The following is a 26,923-nucleotide window of genomic DNA, read 5'->3' on the forward strand; positions in this document are numbered from 1 at the left end:
AATTTGAACCTATTTATTTTGTGGAATCTTTGGTTCTTGCAATTACAAGTTCCTTTTTGTACAGTACCAAGCATGGTAGACTTTTCTAGGGAAAGGGACGATTATTATTGATTAAATATTGTAATGATTTAATCATTACAATTATAAATAAGTTTACTTACGCATAAAAATATTAACGATTCAAGTAATATATAGATAACTAACTGAAAAAATGGTAATCCCCAAAATCCTAATTTTCAAGATATTAATATTGAGAATAATTTAGAGAAAAATACAATTTTCTTCAATGATCCTATATAATAAAATTTAATATGTAACTAAAAAATATTAAATCATTTTCTGGAGTAAATATTTATACAGAGTGATGGAATCTTTTTCCCTTATGTCGCCATTTTCTTAAGAAAGCTTACCATACTCGGTATTATACCTTTAAAAATAAAGAAATAAGAGTACAATCTAATAAGTAATGAAAACAATGATAAAACTAAGGAAATAAGAAAGGTGACGTAGAGAAGAAACAAAGATTGAATGGTGTCATGGAAAACCACGCTAATGAAACACAGATATATAGTATTAAAATACGACACCTTCTCGCTATATATGATGCAGATCCACGTCACACTGATTGTCGGTTATTCATACATATTATTGATATTATTACGTCTACTCCTTTCAAGAAACGAATATATTATACAAAAACAAATTTGTTTTATTAATTTACTATTGATGTTAAAATGTTACTAAAGAATGAAATTGTATAATTTTCCTTAGGAGGTCATATTACGCTCGCTTTTATAAAAATTCCAGAAATTACTTATTATCATATTGTAGCGCGAATACGTTTAAAATATAATTAAGTGTAGCTAAGTAAGCCGTACGAATATCGCGTCCACCGCGCGCCGAGCACTCGCAGGTACGGTCATGATTGGACGGAGCTAGCTTTAAGAATTAGTATAAATACCGGCCAAAACTACCCAAGAAGTCAGTTAGGCATTTGGAAACCTCCTTAGCCAGACCTTCCTCGGAGCAGCCGGACCTTAGCGGACCAGGCTCTCCACTACCTAAAAACCTATTGCAGAGCAGCCGGACCTTCGCGGACCAGGCACTCTAAAAATCCAATCACTCTCAAATAAACCTACCTTGTGAAGTAGCCGGACCTTCACGGACCAGGCTCTTCGTATTAGCAAGACTATCCGACTTTCGTTTAAAGCCTTAGACTTCTCCTCCAAAGATCCTCTAAAAACTCACAACCATACCCTTAGCCGTGCCTCTGCGACGTTATAATTAACCGAGCGAGGCTCGTCGCTTACAATATGATATTAAATTTAATGAAATTATTTTTTTTTGCCTCTATCCTTTATCACAGTTTACGTTATAAAGCAGATTTTAAGAAGAAACATAAAACTGGGGTGGGGGGCATATTACCACCGCTTCCTCTATCAATTAAAAAATTAGATTCTTAAACTTTATTCGTGATTGCAGTAAACGGTATACAAAAACAGAATTAAAGTTAACAAGTAATCATATGAATAAATTGAGCATGTTAGTCCGTTAGGGATTAATAGTCTGACCAGGGATGTATTTTAGGGATGTATTTCCATTGAAATTCAACTTTCTTGAGTCTTGTAGTTAGAGTCTCAAGGAAGGAGCCCGCCGCTCAACACCGGGGGATAAGGTGAAAGCACTACGCAGTGACTTCTGACAATGAGTGCTAAGCCTAATAAGTAGTGTATTTTGATCTAGGTTCATTAGAATAACTTGTGCTTCTGGAGAGAAATCTACTAGATGACTGATCTCCGGGTGAGACGCTGGATGAATGAAAGTGACTATTTTGTCAGCTGCAAAGCTAAATGAATATAATCCCTGATACTCTCCAGGTTCTGTTAAGACTAGCCTTACGGAGACCCCACGAGGTCCGCGTGATGAACTCGGTATGGATAATGCTGTGGACTGAGGTATTTCAGGAGCAGGTAATAAGTCTCATTTGGACATTTTAAGAACAATAGATTCAATAGCTTCTTCAACGCGTGGCAGTTTTTCTGAGATATTGCGCACCTGTTTCGAGCAAGTTACAAACAATTCCGTCAATTCTTTTTGCTTTGAATGGTGTTCTGCTAGAGATAATCGGAAAGAATTTACTGTTTCTACGACAACGTTCTCAAGTGATTGGATTGAGTCGACTTTAGATCTAATGTTGGGATATATACAGTAGAAACATCTCAAAAAGGTATCTACCTTGTCAGGTTCATGGCGGAGAATCTTTGAAAATTCCATTGCAGTACCGGCTAAGTTATACTGCTTACAAGATCTTATTACCTGCCGAAATTGATGCTCATATGTATTGGTTAGGATACATGGCACATGTTTCATCATTTCTAGAGCATCCTCCCATAAGAAGAAAACCTGAGTTTCGCTACAGGCAATCCAACTCAATTTGAAGAGAAACTGACGTGTCGTCTTTCCCTTTTCATCTTGGTTTTCTCTGTAGGGAAACCATATACGTGCTTTTTGTTCATTGTCCTCCTTTTGTGGATAAGAAACGTATGGAGAAATTTGGACCCTTGAGACGTCTAAATCCAAATTGACGTCTCCCGGAGATTTGGATTTCCTTGTCGTCTCCCCCTCTGGAGACGGCTTCACTGGTTGTGTAGGAGGCATTCTAGCAAATGATAGGAGTTCGTTAAATACGATGGAGCAAACCGGAAAATTACTTTGAAGTAACATAACACTTAACCTATTTTATCAGTAGAGAAAGAGAAAATGAATAAAATGAGGTTTAACTTAAATAAAATGAGGAAAAATATAAACAACTAACCCAAAATAGAGAGCAAAAAAGTTAATCGAGAATAAAGTTACATATTCCTTTCTTCAATTAAAAATTCAATGTAGGCATTATTAGAGATTTACTGTAACAAAAGCTTATAGCCAGTTAAAATATGAATTAAAATTATTTGGTAAAATATTATTATCGTTAACATTAATATTATTTTTATCTCGGTTATTTACTCGGCGTATGTCCACAGTCTCTAATCCTCGGATAGCGAGCCATGGTGAGAGCTCCAATTTTAATCTAATTTTGTATTTCATATTATTTTCTGTCGCGAACAGCGCTCAAGACAATAAACAACATAACTTACTGAACAAAGGAATACAGGGTCTACCATTTATCTCGGAACCCGTGCGCGTGTGAACTCATGAATGTGGCAACAGCGTAACGTTTGGCAAGATCGGCGATACTCTGGTCCGAGATTCAATTCGGGATACGAGTATGTTGGTCTCTCTGCCGATTGCGCCCGAGGTTTGCCGAGCCGAGCCGAGCCGAGCCGAGCCGACTCGAAGTTCCACTGCTTGTCGTACATACTCGTATCAAAGAGAAGGTATAACAAGAGGCAACACTCCCGGCGGCACCTTTGATGTCGACGATTCGCTGTCCCTTTAAATGGGTTGTATCAACGAGCGGGAAGTTTGAATGAATTGGATGTCATACCTTCTTTTCACGACAATCTTTTATAACTAGAAACCTTTTTGCGTCGTCAATTTTTCTGTATATTATTAATCGAAGTATTTACATTAATTTTACATAATTGAAAAGTGGAAGAGTAAGAAATATAATAAAATGATAATATTAGAAAATATATTTGAACATAAATTACACAATTATACAATAGGATGAGGGAAGGTTTCGGATAATATGTATATTTGAAGACATTACAATACTTACAAATTTAATACAATATGAAGTCTCCTATCTTTTTTAACGCAAGTTTTAAAATCCCTATTACTATATTTAAGTGTATAATAAATTCTTAATCTAATAAATAACTTTAATAAATATTCTAGAGGAGAATTGTTACAAGGATGAATAAAACCAGTTACATTTCTACATAAATGATTCATATTTTTACCTACATGGGTGCGAAGTAAAATGGAATTCCTGGTTTATGACGGTCTGAAATGCCATAAACTCTTGCTTCTTGGAACATTCTGACAAAGAAGTTTCCACAAAATAGGGTATGTACATACGTAAATCCACAGTACAAACTGGTCGCGCGTTCACGACTGTTCACGGCCGAAAACGAAGATTGCCGAATGGACCTTTAAATGGGTTGTATCACTTTGTCTCTCTCTACAAGTAGTTTCTCTCTCAGAGTGTCGCCTCTTGTTATACCTACTCTTTGCTCGTATCCCGAATCGAATCTCGACGTCGACTCAGCCCCCCCCCCCTCAAATGTTTAAATTCCTGTTTAGTTTGACGAGCTCAAAATTTTTAATTTGCGGAATATGAAAGCTCATAAATAGCTCATAATTTCCATGTATGTGTTTTTTTATTTTTGCAAGGTGGGGGGGGGCTAGCTCGACAGACGTATAATAATTGACGTGAGGATACGTATCGCATGGCGTGAATTTCAACATTTTCATTGTCTAAATGTTATACTATTCCTTATAAAATTATTCTTCTAATATATGAAACTGTTTCGTTTCAAAATTATACATAATTATGAATAATATCCTTGTATATGTTTTGTAAGTTTGAGTCACGATTGATCCAGGCTCTGTTGTTCAAGATTTAATCCGCAACGAAACGTGTTGAGCAGGGAGAAATAAAATCGCACCACGATAGAAAGCAAAGTAAAAAAAATGATAACCCGGAAGAGCACAGGAGCGAGTACGAATAAAAGGAAAGTATAATTAGTCGAAAACAAGAGGGAAGGAGATGAGGTAAATAGAACGAAGAGGAAAAAACGAAGGTAAGGCAGCGTTGAAAAAGGAAAATCAGTAAACAGAACGGAAAGAACGGAGAAATTGTAACAGCGGGAAAAGGATGGCGATATAGGCGTAAAAATTGAATGAAAGAGGAAGAATGAAAGACGTTCTTGTCGTTTCGGACGAGAAACGATGGATCGACGCGTCGTGCATATCGACACGCCATCACGACTATGAATACAGCTTCTCCTGGTACATCATGGATGCAATTCAGAGAGAGTACCACATTTCTCTCCTTTCTGAATGCTGTTGCAAAATACCATGTCTTCGATATATACTTCATATCTGTCAATGCATTCGAAAGAAACTGTATTACGACTCGTCATGAGATTTTTTAAAGGATTTGTGTACTATTCAAAAGTTCTTATAAAGACGTACGTTTCTTGAAAACATGTCCTTTCCACAATTATCGTATTTTTAGAATTTTACAAATCTTAATATACAATATTCCAAAAAGACTACACTAGGATCGAATTAAGAGTTGTAAGGCACGGGGCTATAAAACCTTCGAGGCTCCTCTTGGTTGCTAAACTTCATTCAAAAACTGAAATTTATTCTACATAAAAGTAGATAAAATTTTTCACAAACATGAATAAGGTACATATTTTAATAATTTAATGATTTAGGAAGTTTCAAAAGAAAGGATTTATTCTTGCAATAGCAATTGAGTGGAATATTAACAATACGATGCTGGATAGTAAGTCGTTCGCTATATCTTCCCGCGATCTACCCAGTGAATGCAAATATCGAATGTGGAGTTGCCTCCGATGAATCGTCGGACACAGTGCCGGTTTTAGCAATATTGGCGCCCTGAGCAAGATTATCGTGGCGCCCATTCAGGGGTTCAAAATTTTTAAGAAAGAAAGACAAGGTAAGGCTGAACTTTGATTCCAGGGACATAAAATTATTGCCCTTTTTTCTTGCTCTTTAATAGTTTTTGACACGTAGAATTCATAAATGTAGGTCGTAACTTTAGGAAATTAGCGGTTCAAAAGTTGTGAGTATGTAAAATTTCGCGTTTTTAGGGTATTTTACACGCTACTTTCACGCCATGTTGCTTCCATCTATTATTTGGCCCGCATAGATGAGCATTCGACGGCCATTTTGGCGGGATAAATCAAATGTTTCATTTGAATTTGTTTCGCACGTATCTTGTTTTAACAAACAACAATTATTTTGTGTTCTGTCTATCGTTTTATCTACCTGCTTCGTTTAGTTTTGTGGTTTTTGTGTTCTATTAATGGAGGCAATTCGGAAATAATATATTTTTAAATAAGGTAAGCGGAAGTATCAGATTAGGTTAGGCTATATATTTAAATCCGACCGCCGCGCCGTCAGGCGGTCGGCAACGCTTTCGTGAAATAATGATACTGTTGAAATGTAATAATTTCTTTCAAAGGGCCCTCTTTAAAATTTTTAGGTTGGTAGTATGATACATAGGAACTCTGAATGCTCATCTATGTGGGCCAATCAAATAATAGATGGAAGCAACATGGCATCAAAGTAGCGTGTAAAATACCCTAAAAACGCGAAATTTTACACACTCATAACTTTTGAACCGCTAATTTCCTAAAGTTACGACTTACATTTATGGATTCTACGTGTCAAAAACTATTAAAGAGCAAAAAAAGGGGCAATAATTTTATGTCCCGGGAATCAAAGTTTAACCCAAGGTAATAATATGAAACGATGAATCTGTAGTTAGACTGTAAAAATTGTTAAACTACATAGCAACTTTACTAATCTAAACGGATATAAATGAACAAACGCATACGACACCGGGCTGCAGCGCCCCCTACAGATCTAGCGCCCTGGACTATTGCCCCCCCCTCGCTCCCACGCCGGCACTGGTCGGACATCGCGGGTGTATCTTGCAATAGGGCGGCGTGACGCAAAACAAGCACCTGTCAAACGAAAGCTGCGATAGCGTCTTCAGCTCGTCCGGACAATGAAGGTTTGAGATATAATGCATAATTTCTGAATGCGACTTACAAGTAAACCTACGGAAGTGTCAGACTCCGATTTTTCTGAAATTTGGATATGTTATAATACATGAAAAACTAAGGGACACGTATTTTTTTTATCGGCGGAAAAACACATTTAGGGGGTGAAACGACCCCTCGAAAATGGTGGGTAAAATCGAAAAATTGCGATATCTTTGAGACCAGTGAAGCGATTTTGATGATTTTTGATATGAAAGTATCTTTCGATAGAAGACGAAAATCGGCCTAGGTATGTTGGAAGAGGAGTGAAAATTAGGGGTTGAACTACCCCTAAACTGACCAATTTCTTGCTGCAAAAAATCAGTTTTGATTTGATCGAAGTAGAATCTGTTGATACTTCTAGAGAAAAGCTAATTATGGAACACGTATTTTTTTTTTTATATATAAATATTTGGGAGGTAAACAACTCCTAAATTGCCGCGTTCGTTTGGCATTGCGCATGAAACACCTTGTGAAACTATATATCGATGCGATATCGGTGCGTACTCGAGAACCTCGAAAGTCCGGCAACGCTGGGGTTTTTCCATCCAGGTTGAGCCTCGAAGGCTAGGGTATCGTTACGGAGTCCCGAATATTAATTTACCCTTCGGAAAAAGCCAAGTTAATGACATGAGCGGAGTTATTAAGGACGAAAACGAAACTTAAAATCGGATTCTATTGTACAAAATGGTAAATGGTTGTTGTCAGAAAATGCTAATAACGTCGACGAACTGTCATAAGCTCCCTTTAGAAATTCTCGCGTATCTGTTAACATAGATACTGATAGTGCACATATTGTGAAGCAAAATTGCGATAATGTTTATCGACATTTTGTAAAGGGGTTGTATGATCATAGCAACAATTTTAAGGAAACATCTAAATTAGTAACAGTGACATAAATCTTGCAATAGCAATTCCTAACAATAAATGAAATAGAACAAGTTCCTTTCATAGCAATACTTTTAAAGAAACAGTAACGTTTGTTACAGTAATACAAACTCGGTAATGGCAATTTTAAATAATGAATAAAATAATGGCACAAATTGTGAAAGAAAATTGCAATACTATATTTATGTGGTTTTTTGAAAACATTAGTTTCTTATACAGGAATTTACAATACAATATAAAGTAATGTTGATATTTATAATATTAAGTAATGAATAATGTATTTTATTTGTATTTCAAATTTTTGCGACAAAATCCTAAAATTAATAGGAATATTAAAATTTTAAACCTATGTGTTGTAAATGAGACCTTTGTAAATGTTTCCTGATCTTTGCTACTTTGCTTTATTTGAATGATTTAAATTTTTACATACTTTTTAATTAGTTTTATTATAAAATTGTATTACTTTTATTATTATATCAAACTATAAAATGTAATGAAACTGAATAGTCTAAATTCAACTGCAGAATAGTAAACTGGTTTACTATTAACAAACGCTCTACAAATAATTGAAACATAAAATTTATTTATTTTCTAAATTAATATTCGTAAGAAGATTTAATTGAACTTAATTTCATTTAGCAAAATTGTTCAATCAACTTAATCACCAAGAAATTCATCTAGGTATATATTGCTAGATAAACATTTAACTTAAATCAAATAATTTTGTTTAAATGTAACAATAATAAAATGAACATGTTATTTTAGGTTGTTAGGTAATGCAACTTACTCAGCATGTGTGCTTCAAAGTAATTATTTATTATTGTAACACGGTAATTATATTCAAACTTTAATATACGTAATGCCTCTTTGTTCTCACACATCATCACACATGGCTTCCAAAGATCAGCGTTGTGCGCGAAGTAGAAGAAGGCAGATTCACACTTATCACTCTTAGTATATATTATTATACATATAGATAAAAGGTATTACACTCAACAGAACATAATGTATTTTAAATAACTAAAGCTTCTATTCCTTTGACGTTCATCTGAAACAGAACATAGGATTTATACAATTACGGTAGAATTGTTGCTGTTTTCTTCTAATTATTACACTCACATTGCCAGAACGTGAAACTGTTAAACAGAAAGAAATGCAACCTTGTAGGTAATAGAACGTTCTCACGTTTTAATACGATACATTTATTCCTATCTGAATGCAAGTTATGCAGTGAAAGTGATACTATAAGATCTATTAATAGACAAATGAACATTGTTTAATGAACCTATCTCTCGATTGCAATGTACAGTCATAAGGAAGAAATTCAGTATTTTTTTAAATATAATTATTATAAAATTTACATATACATATATGTACAGAAAATATTAAAAATTGGAGTTATTTATTTTTACGAAAAATGAAAATGTTTTAATAAATTAAAACTTCAAAATGAAAAAATTAAGAATTAAAAAATTAAAACATTTGAAATAACCAATAAGCTACTATAATACATAATATTGCCAAGCAGTTTTTCTTTCCATCTCACTCGTTAGTCTCCGAATTTAAATCTTCCATAATAGCAATTCTCAACATTTTCATAAATGTATACCAGCCGAATCAAAATGTAAGAGTTCCAGTACCATCACAGGGGATACCTACATATGTCCAATACATAAGAATTTAGAAAAGATTATACACTTCATTACATTGCTGTCGTATATTTCTTTTCTTCGGTTTCTGATAAAATAATTGTACAAAAAAAAGTAAACTAACATTGTTATATTGTATAGTACCCAAATTATGCATGTACGACCCAGCTATTTCTCGAGTGCCACTAGTTCAGAACCGCTATTGTATAATATGCTGGGAATTATTTAGCAAAATATAACAAGATAGGGTATAATAAAGAAAGAAAACCTCTAAAGTTCTTTAAAAGAAGAATGGCAAAAAATTCTATTAAATTCTAAGAGGATTAAAAGTCAAAAGGCCAAATAAGCTTAATTCATTTCTTTTATTTATAAATTAATTAATATTGCCCTCGTATGTTATTATACGAAGTCATTGCTTATTTGAATTTTCCCTAATAAAACTAAGGAGGGTGTTTATTAGGCTCACTAGTTAGAAAATATTGAGGATATATAATTTTCCTTATCTAAAAAATTTCTAAAAAATTATTTATGTTCACTGAAAAAGTGATTTTGGTTTAATAAAGATTATTAATCGTTAATGAGCAAATTAGCTCATTTATGTCTAAAAGAAATTTCAACTTTTTCGAAACTTTCTTCTGAATATTTATTTTCCCTAATTAGTTCTTTAAATATTTGATTCAGTACTTAGTTCTTTTGCAAAGTGTACGAAAACTTTCATGAATGACTATACGTATTTCATTTGTTAAATTGTAATAAAATTATAAAATAGATATTTCTGTTATACACACAATCAGAATAATACTGTTTGTTGAAATTTAAAACGAAATTACAATCAACGTATTGAAGAGACGTGACAAAACTGCAGTACCTATGCTCAAATAAAAATGATTGATGAAGAATTTCAAATGTTTTCACGGAAAATAGAATTCGTTTCCTCTATATACGATTGATGCGATATAATATGTACAAAATCAATCATAGTGTCCGTTCGTCTAGTAATTTTGTAATTTCAAATAAATTATTGAAATTCTAAATTACTGAATATTCTAAAGCTTTTATCAGATAATTATGATAATTATTTTAACGCTTTTATTAAATAATTAGATTTATATTTGCTGCGGTTAAACTTGGACTCCAAAGTCAGTGCTTTTTCACTAGATGAACGGACACTATGATTGATATTGTACCTAATTATGTAATTATATGAAAAAAATAGTGTTTCTTTTGAAGTAAAATTGAATTGATTTTTTCTGCATATATTTGTTTTTATACTGGTGTGGAGGATGATTCACAACTGTTCACATTCATTAAAAGTAGTTACGTTATCATACCATCTGTTACCTAAATGTTCAGCTTACTATCACGAAGTAATAATAAATTGTTAAATGGATATTAGATTGACTTACATTAAGCTTCTTACATGTGAGCTTCTATTAAGTGCTGTTAAATTTGAAAATTATTATAGTTTAAATATTATATACTTTAGCCACTAAAGTTACTAAAATTAATAAAAGCATATAAGCTGGAATGTATGTATATCATCTAATCCTGCTAAAATTATATAACTAATACTTATTAATATTTTGACCCGGATATTACCCATATGTAGGTGACACTTGAATTTTCATAGAAATCCACTACCTACAGTTCCGAAATTTTTAAATTTACCTAATTAGAAATACTGCTATTATATGTATATTTGTAATTTGGGATAAAAGATATATTAAAATATTGTAAAAATAATACACAAGATTTGTGAAGAATAATTAAATGTTCAACAGCTTCAGCGTGGTAAGCAGTGTGTTAATTAATTTATAAATAAAATTAGTAGGTATTATTAACGATCTAAAATTAAAATATATATAAAATTTGATAACAAAGAAAACATAACAATAACCCTTAGAAGTACATACGATTTAAAAAAATTAAATAAATCAACAACAATAATAAAACGTAACAATAATCGATTACTTCAAAGTTGACTATAATTTCAAATAATCGTCTGATATATATTTTGAATAAATTTAAAATATTAAAAAATCACAAATAATTTTTTCTTTGAATGAACATTTACTTGCAGATGTTTGAATAAAAATCTCGAATAGAACCAAATCATTTCAAAATAGCGAATAATTTCCAATTTAAATACATTTTTATTTCAAACAAAGTTTTTTTTTGTTATTTTGAAATAACTAATTGAATTTTTTATTTTTCGAATAAGCTCTTATTTGAGATATAAAATTTGAATAAATAATTTATTTCTTATTCTTAAATATCTTCGTTTTATATTACTGAATTCAATTAAAATCGTAGAACCAATCATTATTAATCAACGTACAGATAAAATAATTATCACTGACGATGTACAGTTGAAACGATATACTGGTATAAAGCTTAATCTGCAGCTGCAGATGCGTAAAAAAAATTGATTGTCTCGAACAATCAGTGTATGAAAAAAAAAATGCACGAATAAAGCATTCTACGGGGTTACGTTTTTCACCGAGTTTCTGCGAAATAAATGGCACTATGGCCCAATTCAGTAGGAGGGCGGCACGCGATAGCTTTTTATACCGTCATGAGAAGTGCAGTCCAATCAACGTGGACAAAGAGCGCGAAAGTGAAAGGGTGGAGGCGGAAAATGCAGCTTTTAATGCACTGCTTTAAGTCAAGTTCTCACAAGCAGACCGATTGAACTGTTACTCGATACAATCATTTCTCTTACGTAATTATAGCTTACGAAATGAGAAATATGCCAGAGAAGAACGGAAATTAATTAACTGCTGACAAATTTAACTATAAAATAAGTTATTATGGTTAAAAAGAATAGTTACAGATTTTTTTATTATAGGTACTCAAAATTGTACAACGAACCTTTTTTTTTTACAAATGGTTACTAGAATAATAATATATGTGTGAGCATGTTCTCTGCCGGTGTAACGAGCAATTTTTCTGGGGTGGGCGAGATCCATCAGTTTTATTAACAGTGTCAAGTATTTAATATCTTGCATTTCATAAGATCTTAATTGAATTTTGGACTTTTAAAATATTAGGATCTTAGAATCTCAGAATTTGGGAATTTTTAAATATTTGAATCTTGTAAGCGTTGTAAACGAAGCGTCTCGCTTGGTTCTTTAAACGTCGCAGAGGCACGGCTAAGGGTAGTGTTGTAAGTTTTTTTGATGGACTTCGGAGGAGATTCTAAGGGTTTGACGAAAGTAGGATAATTTTATAATTCGAAGAGCCTGGTCCGCGAAGGTCCGGCTGCTTTACAAGAAAGGTTTCTTGGGTGTGCTTGGATTTAGAGTGCCTGGTCCGCGAAGGTCCGGCTGCTCTGCGATAGGTTTTTAAGGTAGCGGAGAGCCTGGTTCGCTAAGGTCCGACTGTTCCAAGGAAGGTCTGGCTAAGGTGGTTTTCAAATGCCTAACTGACTTTTTGGGCAGTTTTATCCGGTATTTATACTAGTTTCTATAGTTACATCCGCCCAATCAGAGGCGCGTATGACCGAGCGTGAGGATTTTTATGTTAGTACCTGCAAGTACTCGGCGCGCGGCGGACGCGGGATTCGTATGTCTTACTTGGCTATAACATATAATATATTTTAGGCATATTCGCGCTACAATCTTACAATTTTAAAACTTAAATTTTTAGAACTTTGGGATTTTAAAACCTTCGAATCTTAGAATCCCAGAATTTTGAAATTTTATAACCTTAGAATCTTAAACTTTCAGAATTTTATAACCTTCGAATCTTAGAATTCCAGAATTTCGAAATTCTACAATCTTACAGTTTTAAAATTTTAGATTCTTAGAATTCCAGAATTAACAAATTTTAGAACCTTTGAATCTTAAAATCTGAAAATAAAAAAATTTTAGAATTATAGAATGATAAGGGAACCAATTCACATTTTTTTAAAAATCGGGTTCACCGTGAGCCCCTATCTAGTTACACCAATGATCTCCATTATACTGACTTTTTAAAATATTATAATTGTAGTCGTTAACAATTTTTTAAATTGGTCATTTATCGGTAACGTTCTAATTCACGTTAAAACAAAAAAGACAGTCAGTATATAAACTGTACCTTGATTTCTTTTTTTATCAAACTTTATTGGTCAAGTTTGGTGATCAAATGACAGGAAAATGAGAATACGCTATGCAAGTACTTACATATTATGTAAACATAAATCATTCATAAATTTAGTGGTATGTTCTCGTAAAAATATGAGGTACATAGGAAACGATATCTAATGAATTTATTTTTCATAAGACAAGAGAATTTATACAACAGCAAAAAATGTGAAACGACTGATATTCTGAAAAGGAGTGTTAATCTCGTAAACTTACCATGAAGCAACGGGCTACTGATTTCAGGATAGAAAGTGAAGAAAATGGAGAGGTTTTATCGGACATTTCAGTGGGAACCTTGCACTACTCTGCCGGCTTATAAAGGATTTCTTTTCTTCCAAACAAACAAAAAATTTTCCACGGTGAAATAAAGTATCCCAGATATACTTGTTTCTACGAATCAAAAACATGAATTTCTAAAGAAACTCTAAAAACTGTGTCTTTACTATCAAAAATCAATATTTAGTAAAATAAAAATGACAAATATAATAAATATTTGTCGTGTCTTTAAATTTATTTTTAACTTTTTTGTTCTTTATAAATACAAAGAATAGAAGAAAGGCATATGTGCATTATACACATTTGACCTTATTATAATTATCAGTGTAATAATAAGTACTTTTAAAACTTCGATGTAGTAATAAACTTGTACTAAATACTGTAGTAATAATAATTACTTTCATATTACATGGCCACGTGTTTCAATAGCAAACTAATAATTATATTAACAATAAGGAGAATATAAATTAAGTGGTACATATTTAATTAATTTTTATTCATAAGATTTATTTTTAAAAAGTCATAGTAACTCTAATTACTGAAGTAATTTATATCGTTATCATGCTTTCGCGCTAGTGTTTATAGAAACACAGAAGCGTGGGAAAAGATTCAAATCTAAAATAGTAATTAAGAAAGAGTAGTATTAAAAGCATCGAATTAATTTGCATACATAAACAATTAAATTAGATAATAAGGAGCATGTTTAATGGTAAATTCTGCAAAACTATTATCTCTGAAAATATCTTCTCAAAAAAATTCAATTATTTGATCACGACTTTTAAAAAGATTTGTGCTCATTTGAAATCAGGTTTGAAATAATGTTTCTTCTTTTCTTTTTATAATGGACTTTCAAATTAAGCTTAAAAGTCAACAGACCTGTTTTTATCTGTAAATATGTAATTTACATGGCTGTTGATATAGTCAGTTTTTTAATTTATTTATTGAGATATAGCGCTGTTCCATTCTACGCTCCACACTGATTACATTTTGAAAACTAGTGTCAGAAACTTGATAAATTTTGTACGATATCATAACATGAAGAAATCATCCGAATGAAACATTAATATTAATTCAGTTTTGTTATGTGTACAAATTAATTCGGTGCTTTTAGCACTACGCTTTGTTAATTAATATTTGAAATTTGAATATTTTCTCGCACTTCTGTATATTTGAAAATTGGTGTGAGAATATAACGTAATTATTTAGAAGTTGGTTCTCCTCACCGATTTTCGTGACCTTGAAATATGTTGTCAAGGTCATCATTCTGAACAACTTTTCCCTATACATGTTACCGCCGCTCGGCCTTAGTTTCCGAGATATTCGTAAAAAACTTCAGTTATACTTATGTCACCAGTACACTGTATTCCGGAAAAAATGGAGACTGAATAGTGATTGAAAGAGTGATTGAAGTGGTTTGAGGTTAGGGTTAGGGTTCAGCTTAGGTTAGGTTAGGTTTAGGTTAGGTTTAGGTGTAAAGCGTACATGGCGTGATACGAGAGCTAATATTCCTCGTTATGGAATTCGTACGTCTCATTACGTGGGATATATAGCTGAGTTTTAATTCCGACGTCAACATGATGTTAATGAGCGTATAATGGCATTTTTCGACATGATGGGCGAAATGTTTCCGATTTCTGACAAAACACAAAATGAATAATAGGTATACAATATATAAAAAGTGAAAGAAAGAGTAATTATAACGTGAAAAAATCAAAAACAAAACTCTAACCCTAACCCTAACCTCAAACCACTTCAATCACTCTTTCAATCACCATTCAGTCTCCATTTTTCCCAGAATACAGTGTACTCGTAATCTAAGTTTAACTAAAGATGTTTGCAAATATCTCGAAAACTAAGGCCGAGCGGCGGTAACATGTATAGGGAAAAGTTGTTCAGAATGATGATCTTGACAACATATTTCAAGGTCACGAAAATCGGTGAGGAGGACCAACTTCTAAATAATTACCAAAGATTTTTGCAAATATCTCGGAAACTAAGGCCGAGCGGCGGTAACATGTATAGGGAAAAATTGTTCAGAATGATGACCTTGACAACATATTTCAAGGTCACGAAAATCGGTGAGGGGGACCAACTTCTAAATAATTACCGAATATAATAACAATAACGATTACTTCAATAATCAAAATTACCATGATTTTTAAAAAATAAATCCTCAATTAAAAAAAGAAAATGCACAAAATTAATTTGTACATCTAACAAATGATGAACTAATATTCTAGGATATATTCAAAATGCAATTGCTTTTTTAAAAAAAATGTTAGCTATTGATGTAATAATTTATTAACTATGTTTTTTTGAATTTCTATGTTATACCTTTGATCGTTTCCAAATAATCCTTGGCATACTTTTAATTTTACAATTTAAAGTTATGTTATTTTTATATTTATAATACACTGTTTATTTCTTACTTTTTCACTCTTTTTGATATAATCTACAAGAAAACCTGTTTTATCAAATAAAATTCTATAATTCAGAGTGAAAGTTACAGAGGAGATACATTGAACTTTATGAAGTACCTACAATGAAAAGATACGTGTCCAAATAAAAAATGATACGTTTTGTCGGGTCAGGAAGACAAATAAGATTCCTCGCGCGAAAGCACGTCGAGCAAAATAAAGGTTCATTCTCGAGCCGGTCTAACTTGCATTAATTTAATTGGCATGTCTTGAGGTCGACCTCCTTTAAATGGCTGCCTAAATGGCTCCTACAAGATATATTGAGGATGTGTATTATACATGATTGCACACGTATAAACAATTTTGTGCTGAATAACACACTGAGGATGTCTGGTGCTGTTTTCTATTTCTTTTGATTTTATAATATTTGTTGATGACCCTGCGAAACCAGTTTTCGTAGAAAGAAGAAAACACAATTAACACGTTTGCTTTCGATTATCAGATGGCGTAAACTCAATTATGAGATATCGCGGGCTGTTTCCTTAACGCTTAACCCTCGAACGGCGGACCATGGAGAGAGCCACTTTAATATAATTTTGTATTTCAAATTATTTACACTGTTCCTTTAAAAATCATTTTCCAAATATATGAAACTCTTTCGTTCGAAAATTATTATTATATTTAACTTTAGGTTAATATCGGTGTATATTTTTTGTAATACTGATCCAAGCTCTGCTGTTCAGGGGTTAACAGTCATTGAACAAGTCCTTACTTGTTCAGTCATTTCCATAGCAAGTAAAACAATTAAAGCGTAAAAATAGTAGGCCCATTCTGAACGCCACTAACATCGCATTAACAATTTTAAATAAAAGATTGGAGTATTATATTAGAAAATTAAGTTTTGATATCATCAATCCCTTACTTCGTGAATTTTTTAAGATTTATGTCAATCAAACCTAATTATTCACTTCAATTCTGAGTAGCGCTAAGAACCGAATTTAAAATAATAATTAAAAATCACAATTTAAAATGATAACTTAATATAAAAAATTAAAGTGAATATTCCATTAAAAAATTAATTTTCAGTATTCTTAATCCCTCGTTAGACCTAATTATTCGGTGTTGCAATGTCAAAACCAATAAATATAATTGCAATATCATACACATAAATTAAAAATTCAAGTATACCAAAAATACCAGTCGAATTGGTCACACTTCAACTGTAAGTGAAGTAGAGATATAAGTCATGAATCATCATATCAGAAAAAACTAATATTAAATACCTGTAACAGGTTCAAGGTTAGGGGAAGACCGCATTTTCACTTCTAGGGCTGTTTTATTACCACAGCAAAAAATACATAGTTTGGTTATTAACATCATATAAACTATATTTCTGCAAAATTTCTAATTTTTTTCTTTAATTTTTAAGTTGCTGAACTTTTTTTATCAAAGTAATTACCTTCTGCAATAAAAGTAATTATAGGTATCGAAATAAGGATTAAGTTCAATCAATTCCACTTCAGGGCCATAGAAAAACATAGGTCCAGAATATCTCTTTAGAAATTTATATTTCTCATGTTTGATTACATATGACACTGATAAAAAAAACTTGGAAAGATCTTAGCAAATTTCACAAAGAACATAAAATAAAATCCAAAAATTCTTTTTAAAAAGTGGTTTCAAATTTTCAAAAATGAAATCTACTGTCACCCTTTTCCTCCAAACTCAATGAGTAATTTCAGAATCCCGATTCTAAAACAAGAATATTGAATTACGAAATAATCACATAGTTGACATTCCGTTTAACATTATGTCATGAAGCATAAATGAGACGAGTGATATGAAAGCTTTGAATGCACGTATGTTTGCTGCATTCATTGTCTCTGAATGTGCCCTAATTAACCAATACATCGCTGTACTCGGTTCTCATTCTATACAAATGGGATTGCCCACATGTATACGTGTACACGTATACACATGATTGATCTGGTTTCTTTGCCCTCGCTGGACCGTATTTGTCCTCCTACGTAGGGGAGCATGGATAATTAAGAATTTACAAATTTACTAACATCACGAGATGAATGATTAAATGACCCCAGGTGTGAGCACAAAATATTTTCAAAGAGAAAGTGTTATTTCTACTTTTACAGAATAATCTGTTTTAACAATCTCGATCGATTAGCTAGCTCATAATTAGTCTAAATATCTCAAATGTGAAATCAAATTTTCTTCAAAATGTTTTAATATAAATAAAATCAAATTTGTTCTCCTCAATAAATGTTTACTCATTAACCCTCGGACAGCGGACCATGGAGAGAGCCTCAACTTTAATTTAATTTTGTATTTCATATTATTCTTATTTTCTAAACTTCACACTGTTCCTTTAAAAATTATTTCTCCAATATATGAATGTTACGAACAATAATATTATTGTAGCAGAGCATTGATATCCGAAACAGTACCTGATTAAGATTTTTGGATCTCAGGGTTATAAAATCTTCGCGAACCCCCTGCTTGATAAACTTGGTTCAAAAAATTGAAATAATATTTCATATAAAATTAGATAACAATCTTAAAGGAAAAGAACAACAATAAAAAAATTTAATTCGTTATGTTTTGACATAGTTGTTCTAAATGGAAGGTTTAGAAGGGGCTCTTTGGAAAGTGGGGTCAGGGCTCTAGCCCCCCTTAGACGTTTCATTGAATCAGGACTGATTTTAAAAGTTAAAATGAGTAATGAATTAGTCAATCACAAATATCGTCATCAATTATTTCAGACTAACCGTAAAGAAACAATTTGCAACGTTTACGAAATATCTGCTTCAAAAGAGAACAATATTAAGTAACAGGCAGAAAGTATGATACTGACTATCGTTCTTCTGAATCATCTTAAACCTTGCGCTCTGACATTTTAATTCACCTTGAATATAAATGAGACAATTAATTTTCATAAAAATTCGTCGCGCCGAATATGGAGCAACAAACATTCTCCAGTTACGTGGCTCGTTAACTTAGTAAATAATGTCAAGTATAGAGCTCGTTTCTCTGCAAGTTTCGCTACTCGTTAGTCACTCTTCGCGTTTTACCTTGAGGGTTCTAATGTTACGTTTTAGAACAATGAGAAGAGAGAGGGAGAGGGAGGGGAGAGGGGGGATGATATCTTAAACGACTTGTCCTATTTTTTAAAATATTTATCTTGTTTCTGAATTTCAATCTTTAAACAATCTTCTGTAATAAGTGAGATGCTAGAACCAGAGAGATGCAATTAACACTTTTTAAAACTTTTGAATTAAGAACAATAATGGTTAGTTAAATTGTTAAATAAAATGAAAAAATAAATAAAAATGTCACTTGTATTGTGTAAATGTCACTCAAATGTATTGTGAATAAAAATTTATAATATTGATAAATTTGAAAAAATGCATAGTGTTTGATCTAATTTAAGAGTATATGTATTTTTGTTATTTTTGCATAAGAAAATGACTAGAAGTTGCTGAAGATGTATTGTTCAAAAAGGAAAAAAGTTTCATTTAACAAAATTAATAAGTTGAGAAAAAACAATTCTCGAAGATTCACATTCTATTTGCCCTCCTAAGTAAACATACCGTCTAATCATCTGAAATTCTTGTATTGCCTTTAACAATTAAAATATTCAGTTAATAAATCCATAATTACTCCCAAAAAGTAAATATTGTAAGTAAGATTTCAATCAAGGATATTTTTTTAAAAATGTTATTTCTATATTTCTAAGCCAAATTAAAGTATTGATTTCAGTGAGGTAGATAAAAATACAGAGTGGGTTATTTCAATGGGGCAATATAATACTACAGTAGACTATGATTGTATTGATATGAACAAAGATGCGAAAAATTTTTCAAGCTTTCAAACTTTCAATTAGTGGGGAATAGAGAGATAAAATTGAATATCATTTTGCACTAGCATACTTGAAAATCTGTGTGAAAGTCAAATCGCTCACGTGGCAATATAACGAGAGTACACTGTACTTCAAGGGACACATGAAGTAATAAGATTACTTTTTTTCCAAATTTATTTTTTCCAGGGACTTCAAGGTCATCGGTATTTTTTTAATGAAATTATTTAGATTAGTTTAATTTAAATATTTACTCTGTATGTTACATATGCTCTTGTAAGTGATGAACAATTTCAATTTTTAAATCCATTCGCATTTTCAAAGTAAAATGAAATTTTGTTTGTATCTAATAAAATACTTTATTAATGAAAAAATATGAAAGGATTTCACATGTTAGTGATTAAATTTGCCCCTTGTTTTCTAGGAAATATTTTCATTGAACTTACTCTGTTAAATACTATCCAATACGAAATTGCTTGGGTTTTACTACAAACCACAGTTATCCATATAGAATACCGCAAAGTAGTCAACTTCATTGTACATATTGATTGAATGTCTATAGAAGGAAAGTCATTGCAAGTCACCTAGATTTAACATCAACATTATAATATAACTGTTGTTCTTTGGTATAAGAGTTTATTTAACATTTACATTGAACGTAGAAAAAAAGACGCCACGGTTTGGCCGCGCTTTTCAGACAGAGTTCCAAACAGGAAGTGCGAGATATAAAATTAACGGAATAAAAACAATGAGGCAAAGACATAACGCTACGCAATTGTCTTGTAGTCGCAACGCTTCCTATTTACATATGTTGGCCCAACCGCGAAAATTCGAAACACATTCGTATTCTTTTACAATAACGTTTCAACCTAAAAATCACAATAATAGAGTGACCTATATTAATTTTAACAGTGCACTCATCTGTTATCTGATTCTAAAAATACATTGTTCAACAGTTATCTGAACTTATAACATTCAATAACGGTTTTTTAGAAGTTTTCATATGCTGAATATTAATCCACAAACTGTTTCCCGCAAAAACCTAATTTTTGCAAATATGTTTCAAATTATTTCAAAATCTAGAAGTCTAAGACAAAATTTAAATATAGCATACAATAGAGCAGACATTTTTCTCCAAAATTGTCTTTTTTAAATAAAAATCTTGTTTTTCACAAATTTGGAAACAATATACCTACATTTGATATTTTTTTGGTTTGCTAATAAATAAAGTTGGCAAGAATTGTTAACTTGTTGTCAATCATTGGCGTAACTAGGAAGGGGCTATAACATTCCTTAAATCTGAAATGGCGCCTTCAAAACGAAATTCTAATTGTAAGATACTAAAATTCTTAAATCGTAAAATTCTAAAATTCCAAAATCCCAAAATTTCAAAATTCCAAAATCTTAATATCCTAAAAGTCTAAAATTCTAAAATCCCAAATTTTTAAAGTTCTAAAATTTCAAAATCCCTAAATGCTAAATTCAAAATTTGCAATACGTTACATTATAAATAAAGCTAGAGGCCTGCCCCTTCCCCAAATAAATCCTAGTTATGCCAATGCCGTCGACATTTAAGTTACTACCTGCGCAGTTCAAAACTTTTTCAAGTTCAAGGCTCTTATATGTTAATTTACAACTGCTAATGGACATACATTCAATTTAGAAAAGTAACGTAATAATATTTACATATTACCAAAGATACGAGTGTTAAAATGACTTTAACATTTCTTATGGTCTCTCACAAGTCAGTGGAATGGAACAATACTAATTGTTTAAACGAATAAGAACGTAAATAAAGGAGATTTTTGCAAGGAAGTGTAAATGGAATGTAATTTTCATTGCAGATTCTGCGAGGAGATCTAACGAACGAACGGTGAGATGACTCGAAGGAGAAGAGTGGCTTTCGGGTTAAGAGTATGCACAGGTAAGAATACATTATAAACCTGCATGTATCGATCGATTTGCATAATTCACTGGCTAATAAATGTATAATGTGCATCCGTGAAATAGCACGAAGGTCGAGGTGACTGACGATTCACATATAAACTCGATTTATAAATGTTGGTTTCTTTTTCCTGGCATTTTCTTCGCGACATCAAGGAATATTATGAAATACCCAATAAACTTAAAATTGATTTATTAATTAAAGAAGGCAGATTACTCGTTCATTGGATATGTTATATTCAAATTATTCAAATTGTTACCGAAATGCGTGGTCTGCGAGGTCGGAGAAAGAAACACGCACCTTGATTGATTAATAATAAAGTATATTTACACTATGTACGATGAGTTGCATTGAACTTGTCGCAGTGAAGTTGGCTACAAATCGGCTCACCAACTCTGCGTGAACGCGTTAGTGAATTTGTAGCCAACTTCACTGCGACAAGTTCAATGCAACTCAGTGTACATGAACAAACGGCGTAATACATATAAAACGCGCGTGGACTGAGAAATACAGAAAGCGTGTTCAATATGGCGGTCTTGTCTATAAACTCGCGTGGTCGGAAGCACGTGCTCTTACGTTGAGCGTACAAACAAGAAGAACAAGAATCGATCATGGCATCGATCGTGCCGGTTCCGCGTGGACAAAGTGGGCCCGAGAGGTGCTGCCGCTATCGGTAACGACGCCCCGACGCAATACTTTCGTTGCCAACTTCGTGTTCTGCTACAATTTGAGGAATTTCGCCAACACAAATTCTTATAAGACGCCAAAAATATTGTGGGGGTTATAAGCGGAGTATGGCACCCCAGGCGCTCTTGGGCCTCTTTCCCGTGATGGCCGCAAGATGTCGCACGTATAATCCATCCTTTCTCGCAAGCGCTCCATCACGGGCCTGGTCGATATACGTATACCATATAACATCTGAGAATACAGAGTCTATCATTTATCTTGGAACCCGTGCGCGCGCGAACTCATGAATGTGGCAACAGGTGCTAAAATTTGATAGATGCGCCCTCTGCAAACCATTGCTGAAAGTATAATGTCATGTAGAGAGCTATGGGGAGCGATGTAAAAATCCCTAGAGTTAAGTTGGTAATTGTCCGAACTCTAGTCCGAGATTCGATTCGGGATACGAGTATGCACGACAAGCAGTGGAACTTCGAGTCGGCTCGGGTTGGCTCGGCAAAACTCGGGCACGATCGGCAGAGAGATAAACATACTCGTATCCCGAATCGAATCTCGGACCAGAGTATCGCCGATCATGCCAAACGTTGCGCTGTTGCCACATTCATGAATTCACGCGCGCACGGGTTCCGAGATAAATGGTAGACCCTGTATAGTATGCAGGGGTCTGGGGCAGGGACCGTTCATGTCAACCCCACTGAGGAGTTCTAGTGGACGGTCCCCGAGACGAAACGCCATAATTTTACCGCCAGCATCCTACGATATTGCCACCGTTGTTTTCATAAATATAAGGTGGAGTAAGGAAATTTGCAAACAGGGCAAGTGTATTTACCAGTTATTTTTATTATAATATGAGCGAAATTTCCCTAGCTGATATGTAGTAATAAACCTTTTTTTTATTATCATTTTATTTCACTATACCCTCTTTTATATTTCAACAAAAAATGCTTGTTTGTTTAAAAATGGATACCTATAAAACGAAACGACATATTTTCATGCAGTAAAATAATTCTCTTGTTAATAATTTTGTTGTTGCCTCATTGAACATGAAACAACGGTTCAAAGTATTTATAAATCAAAAGTACGCTCTTACCTTGTTTTCGAGGAAAGTGTAGAGTAGTTAACATTTTGAAAAATTTCCTACTAAAATGAAAATTTACAAGAAAAATTAGGGTCGTAGTCAATATGAATTAAGCCTTTAACGGCCGAGTTTTTTCTGGGGGATTGGCAAAGCCCGTACATGGAAAATCAGAATTCATGAGTATCCAATATGAGAAAAAAAGTTGTTCCAGATTTGTATACCCCTAGAAACTTTCCCCAAATGAAAAAATCACCCCAACTGCTTGAAAACATTTTAATTTCATTTCCCATCGTTTAATTTTGCCCGAAATGGAGACCGTCATTCCAGATCACGCAGTGGGATTCTGAGGAACTTACGGATCAATTAACCCTTATAAACTACCTCTCAATTGAGAACAACCCACCTCCAATGCATGAAATGTTATAATCACATTTCTTGTATTGTATCCTGATCTAAATCGAAGTATAAGTGTTTTGGAAAACGTTTCCTGGAACACGTGAATATATTCTGAGAAACTTATGGATCAATACAATCCTTATGAACTATCCTTCGTTCAAAAAGCACCCCGATTCGTGAGAGGCAAGGGAACTCACGTTCAAAAAGCATCCCGATTCGTGAGAGGTAAGGGGACTCACGTTCAAAAAGCACCCCAATGGGATGAGAAGTTAGGGGTAGTTTTTGATCCGGACCTTCTTGCTACAGGTTTTTATGTAGTTTTCAAACATACATGTGAAATCTCAATTTTTAAAAAAATTTTTTCTGAAAGTTATGCTTATTTCTTATTTTCTTGCAATTTTCCTACTTTTTGGCAGGGTGTACACTGAGTTGCAATGAACTTGTCGCAGTGAAGTTGGCTCCAGATTTACTGACACATTCACGCCGCGTCGGTGAGACGATGGGCGAGATCGACTCACCGACGCGGCGTGAATGTGTCAGTAAATCTGGAGCCAACTTCACTGCGACAAGTTCATTGCAACTCAGTGTACAACGGAGGGGGTATAATCCTTGCATTTGCCAAATTTTTTATTATTAGATGCATCCTTCATCTTCAAAATGAGCCCTCAAAAACGTCGATATCTTTATGGAACTTATGACTTTTCAAAGTAGGTGGGACGCATGTGTCCCACCGGCCGTTAAAAGGTTAAACAGTAATAACTGTGCCATGCATTTGATACCGGCAATGTTAAGTACTTACATAGCAGACTAAAAATACACAGGTTCAAATTCCAACTTTACAAAAACCAGTCTGTATTTGCTCCATTTCATCTTAACGCACTATGTTACTTATATCTTTAAAAAACTATCCTATTTCATAAAATATAGAAAATAAAAGTTGGTAATGCAATAATCATCCCAAACATGTAACTTTACATTATTAGCGTTGTATGAAAAAAATTATCGTATAGCGCGTAACGTATTAGCCGCGTTATACAGGAGTCAACTGTATCACATTTGCTAGGATATGTGTATTTTTAAAAATATTATTGTAGGAGAGGGGAGAAAAAGGCGTTTTGACTCGGGATCGTCTGTCAGACTTGTTAGTGGGGCTGACATCAGACGATCTCTGCCCCACACACCTATCATACCGTAATTCGGAACTCCTACATATACGAACTGCATGCTAGGCGACCGCTTGCGAGAACAGTGCCACCGATATTTCGCCGCCACCTAGCGGTCCCTGGCCCGAACTAAAGACGTCCGGGGAGACGAAACCCTCTCTCCCCCTCCACTCAACGCTTACAATTATAATTTTGCCGCCTCGTGCAGTAGCATCTCTCTCTCAGAAATACTTTTACAATAGCCTACTAGAAGTTAGTCCCCCACTTGTAAAATTCATAAAATTTGGCAATTGGGCTGACTTGTGCTACAAACGTAATATGAAGAATACGATGGAAAAAGGGAAAAAAACGATTTTTTAGGCCAGCCCCCTTCTTTTCATGTATTTCAATTTTTCCAATTGTGCTAAGTTGTGTTAACATTGTGCTAAAACATCGCTCTCAAAAAATGACTAAAACAAATGTTACGATAAAAAAAACATTTCTAGTAATATTGAACATATTTAATATTTTTATCTGTATGCTTTGTCTGACAAACATAATATTGTATATTTGAGTTGTGCTACATTAGCACAACTTAGCACAACTTTCGATTCCTCCGGAATATCGATATAAATGGCACTTTACTCTTGTTCGCGATTCGCCGCGCTACAATTTTCCATCCAAAATATGCATTTGCAATCATCTGAGATACATAATATTATATATGTATTTGAGTTGCATTACCTTAGTGACATAAATGGTTTATTTTCAAGTATAGTCCTTCAAATTCTATAAGTCAGGTGTATTTGTAATATATGTATGTAATCTAATGAGTTACCAGATATTAATCATTTAAGAGATATTTCTTCGTTATGTGTTTTTCTTTATTCCTTATTTTTTTTTACCTTTTTCGTCTTTTTTTATTTATTTATTTACATTACTTTAAAAGTATAAATTATGTAAATGAAGGTGAAATTAATGTATAATCTCAAATGAAATAAGGTTATTACATATATTATTTACATTATACTTTTACATTTTTCTTCTTTTTATACAACTTGTAATTTTTAAAAGTTTTACAATTTTGGTTTCTAATTTATTTTTATATATAAACAAACTGCTGGACTTATGATGGTATCTTCATTAACGCATCTACATTTTATCAATAAATCATCGAAAAGTATCCATTTGCCAGTATACAGAGCATAAGCCATGTAATGTCCAGCCGAATTTTTATTGCGTCCTCCACTGTAATGTATAACACCAATCAAAGAAAATGCTGAATTATGAAGCGTGAGCATTTCCGGAAAAATTTTTAACGCTACTTTGCTGTCTTCGTCTCTAATGCATTCAATAAGTAAGTGCGAATGATAGTTTTCTCTTATTTCTACGTTTCCGCCACATTCTTTACATGATTTATGATTATGAGTTATATAATCTTGAATAGCCTGAGCAACTTTATAAGGATCAAGTTCCTAGTTATTACTTTTTTATATTTAATACATTCCTTTTGTAAAGTACAACTTGGCTCTTCTCTGAAAAGATATTCGCATAAATTGCAAACATTTGAAAGCGCATTTATGGTAATGACATTAAACTCATATTTGCTGACGAAATATTCGATACTGCGTAGTATGTATTGTTGCGTGTTGTCTATAAATTGATTTGATCGGACCTTTATCAATAAAATTATTAATAAATTGG

General features: G+C 32.9%; 2 protein-coding genes across 4 annotated transcripts in view; one reads left to right on the forward strand and one right to left on the reverse strand.

The window, feature by feature from the left end:
* The window catches only part of LOC114880353 (mucin-4), a 173,964-nt gene that overhangs the window by 84,188 nt on the left and 62,853 nt on the right, over positions 1-26,923 (forward strand). For all 3 annotated transcript variants that reach the window (XM_046288696.1, XM_046288695.1, XM_046288697.1), the window contains exon 3: positions 21,819-21,898. In XM_046288696.1, the coding sequence (XP_046144652.1) occupies positions 21,853-21,898 (46 nt within the window). In that variant the 5' untranslated portion in view covers positions 21,819-21,852. The remainder of the gene's footprint in view (positions 1-21,818; positions 21,899-26,923) is intronic.
* On the reverse strand, positions 1,643-3,187 carry LOC123988470. The gene is made up of 2 exons (XM_046288698.1): positions 3,138-3,187; positions 1,643-2,659 (listed from the first exon to the last, which is right to left on the reverse strand). Exon 2 carries the CDS (start codon positions 2,656-2,658, stop codon positions 1,981-1,983), a length of 678 nt encoding a protein of 225 aa, XP_046144654.1. The 5' UTR covers position 2,659; positions 3,138-3,187; the 3' UTR covers positions 1,643-1,980.

Source organism: Osmia bicornis, chromosome 14 (genome assembly GCF_907164935.1).
Source record: "Osmia bicornis bicornis chromosome 14, iOsmBic2.1, whole genome shotgun sequence".
NCBI lineage: Eukaryota > Metazoa > Arthropoda > Insecta > Hymenoptera > Megachilidae > Osmia > Osmia bicornis.

Coding starts and splice junctions, on each gene's coding strand:
- LOC123988470 (XM_046288698.1), bottom strand. CDS start 2,658: ATGCCTCCTACACAACCAGTGAAGCCGTCTCCAGAGGGGGAGACGACA.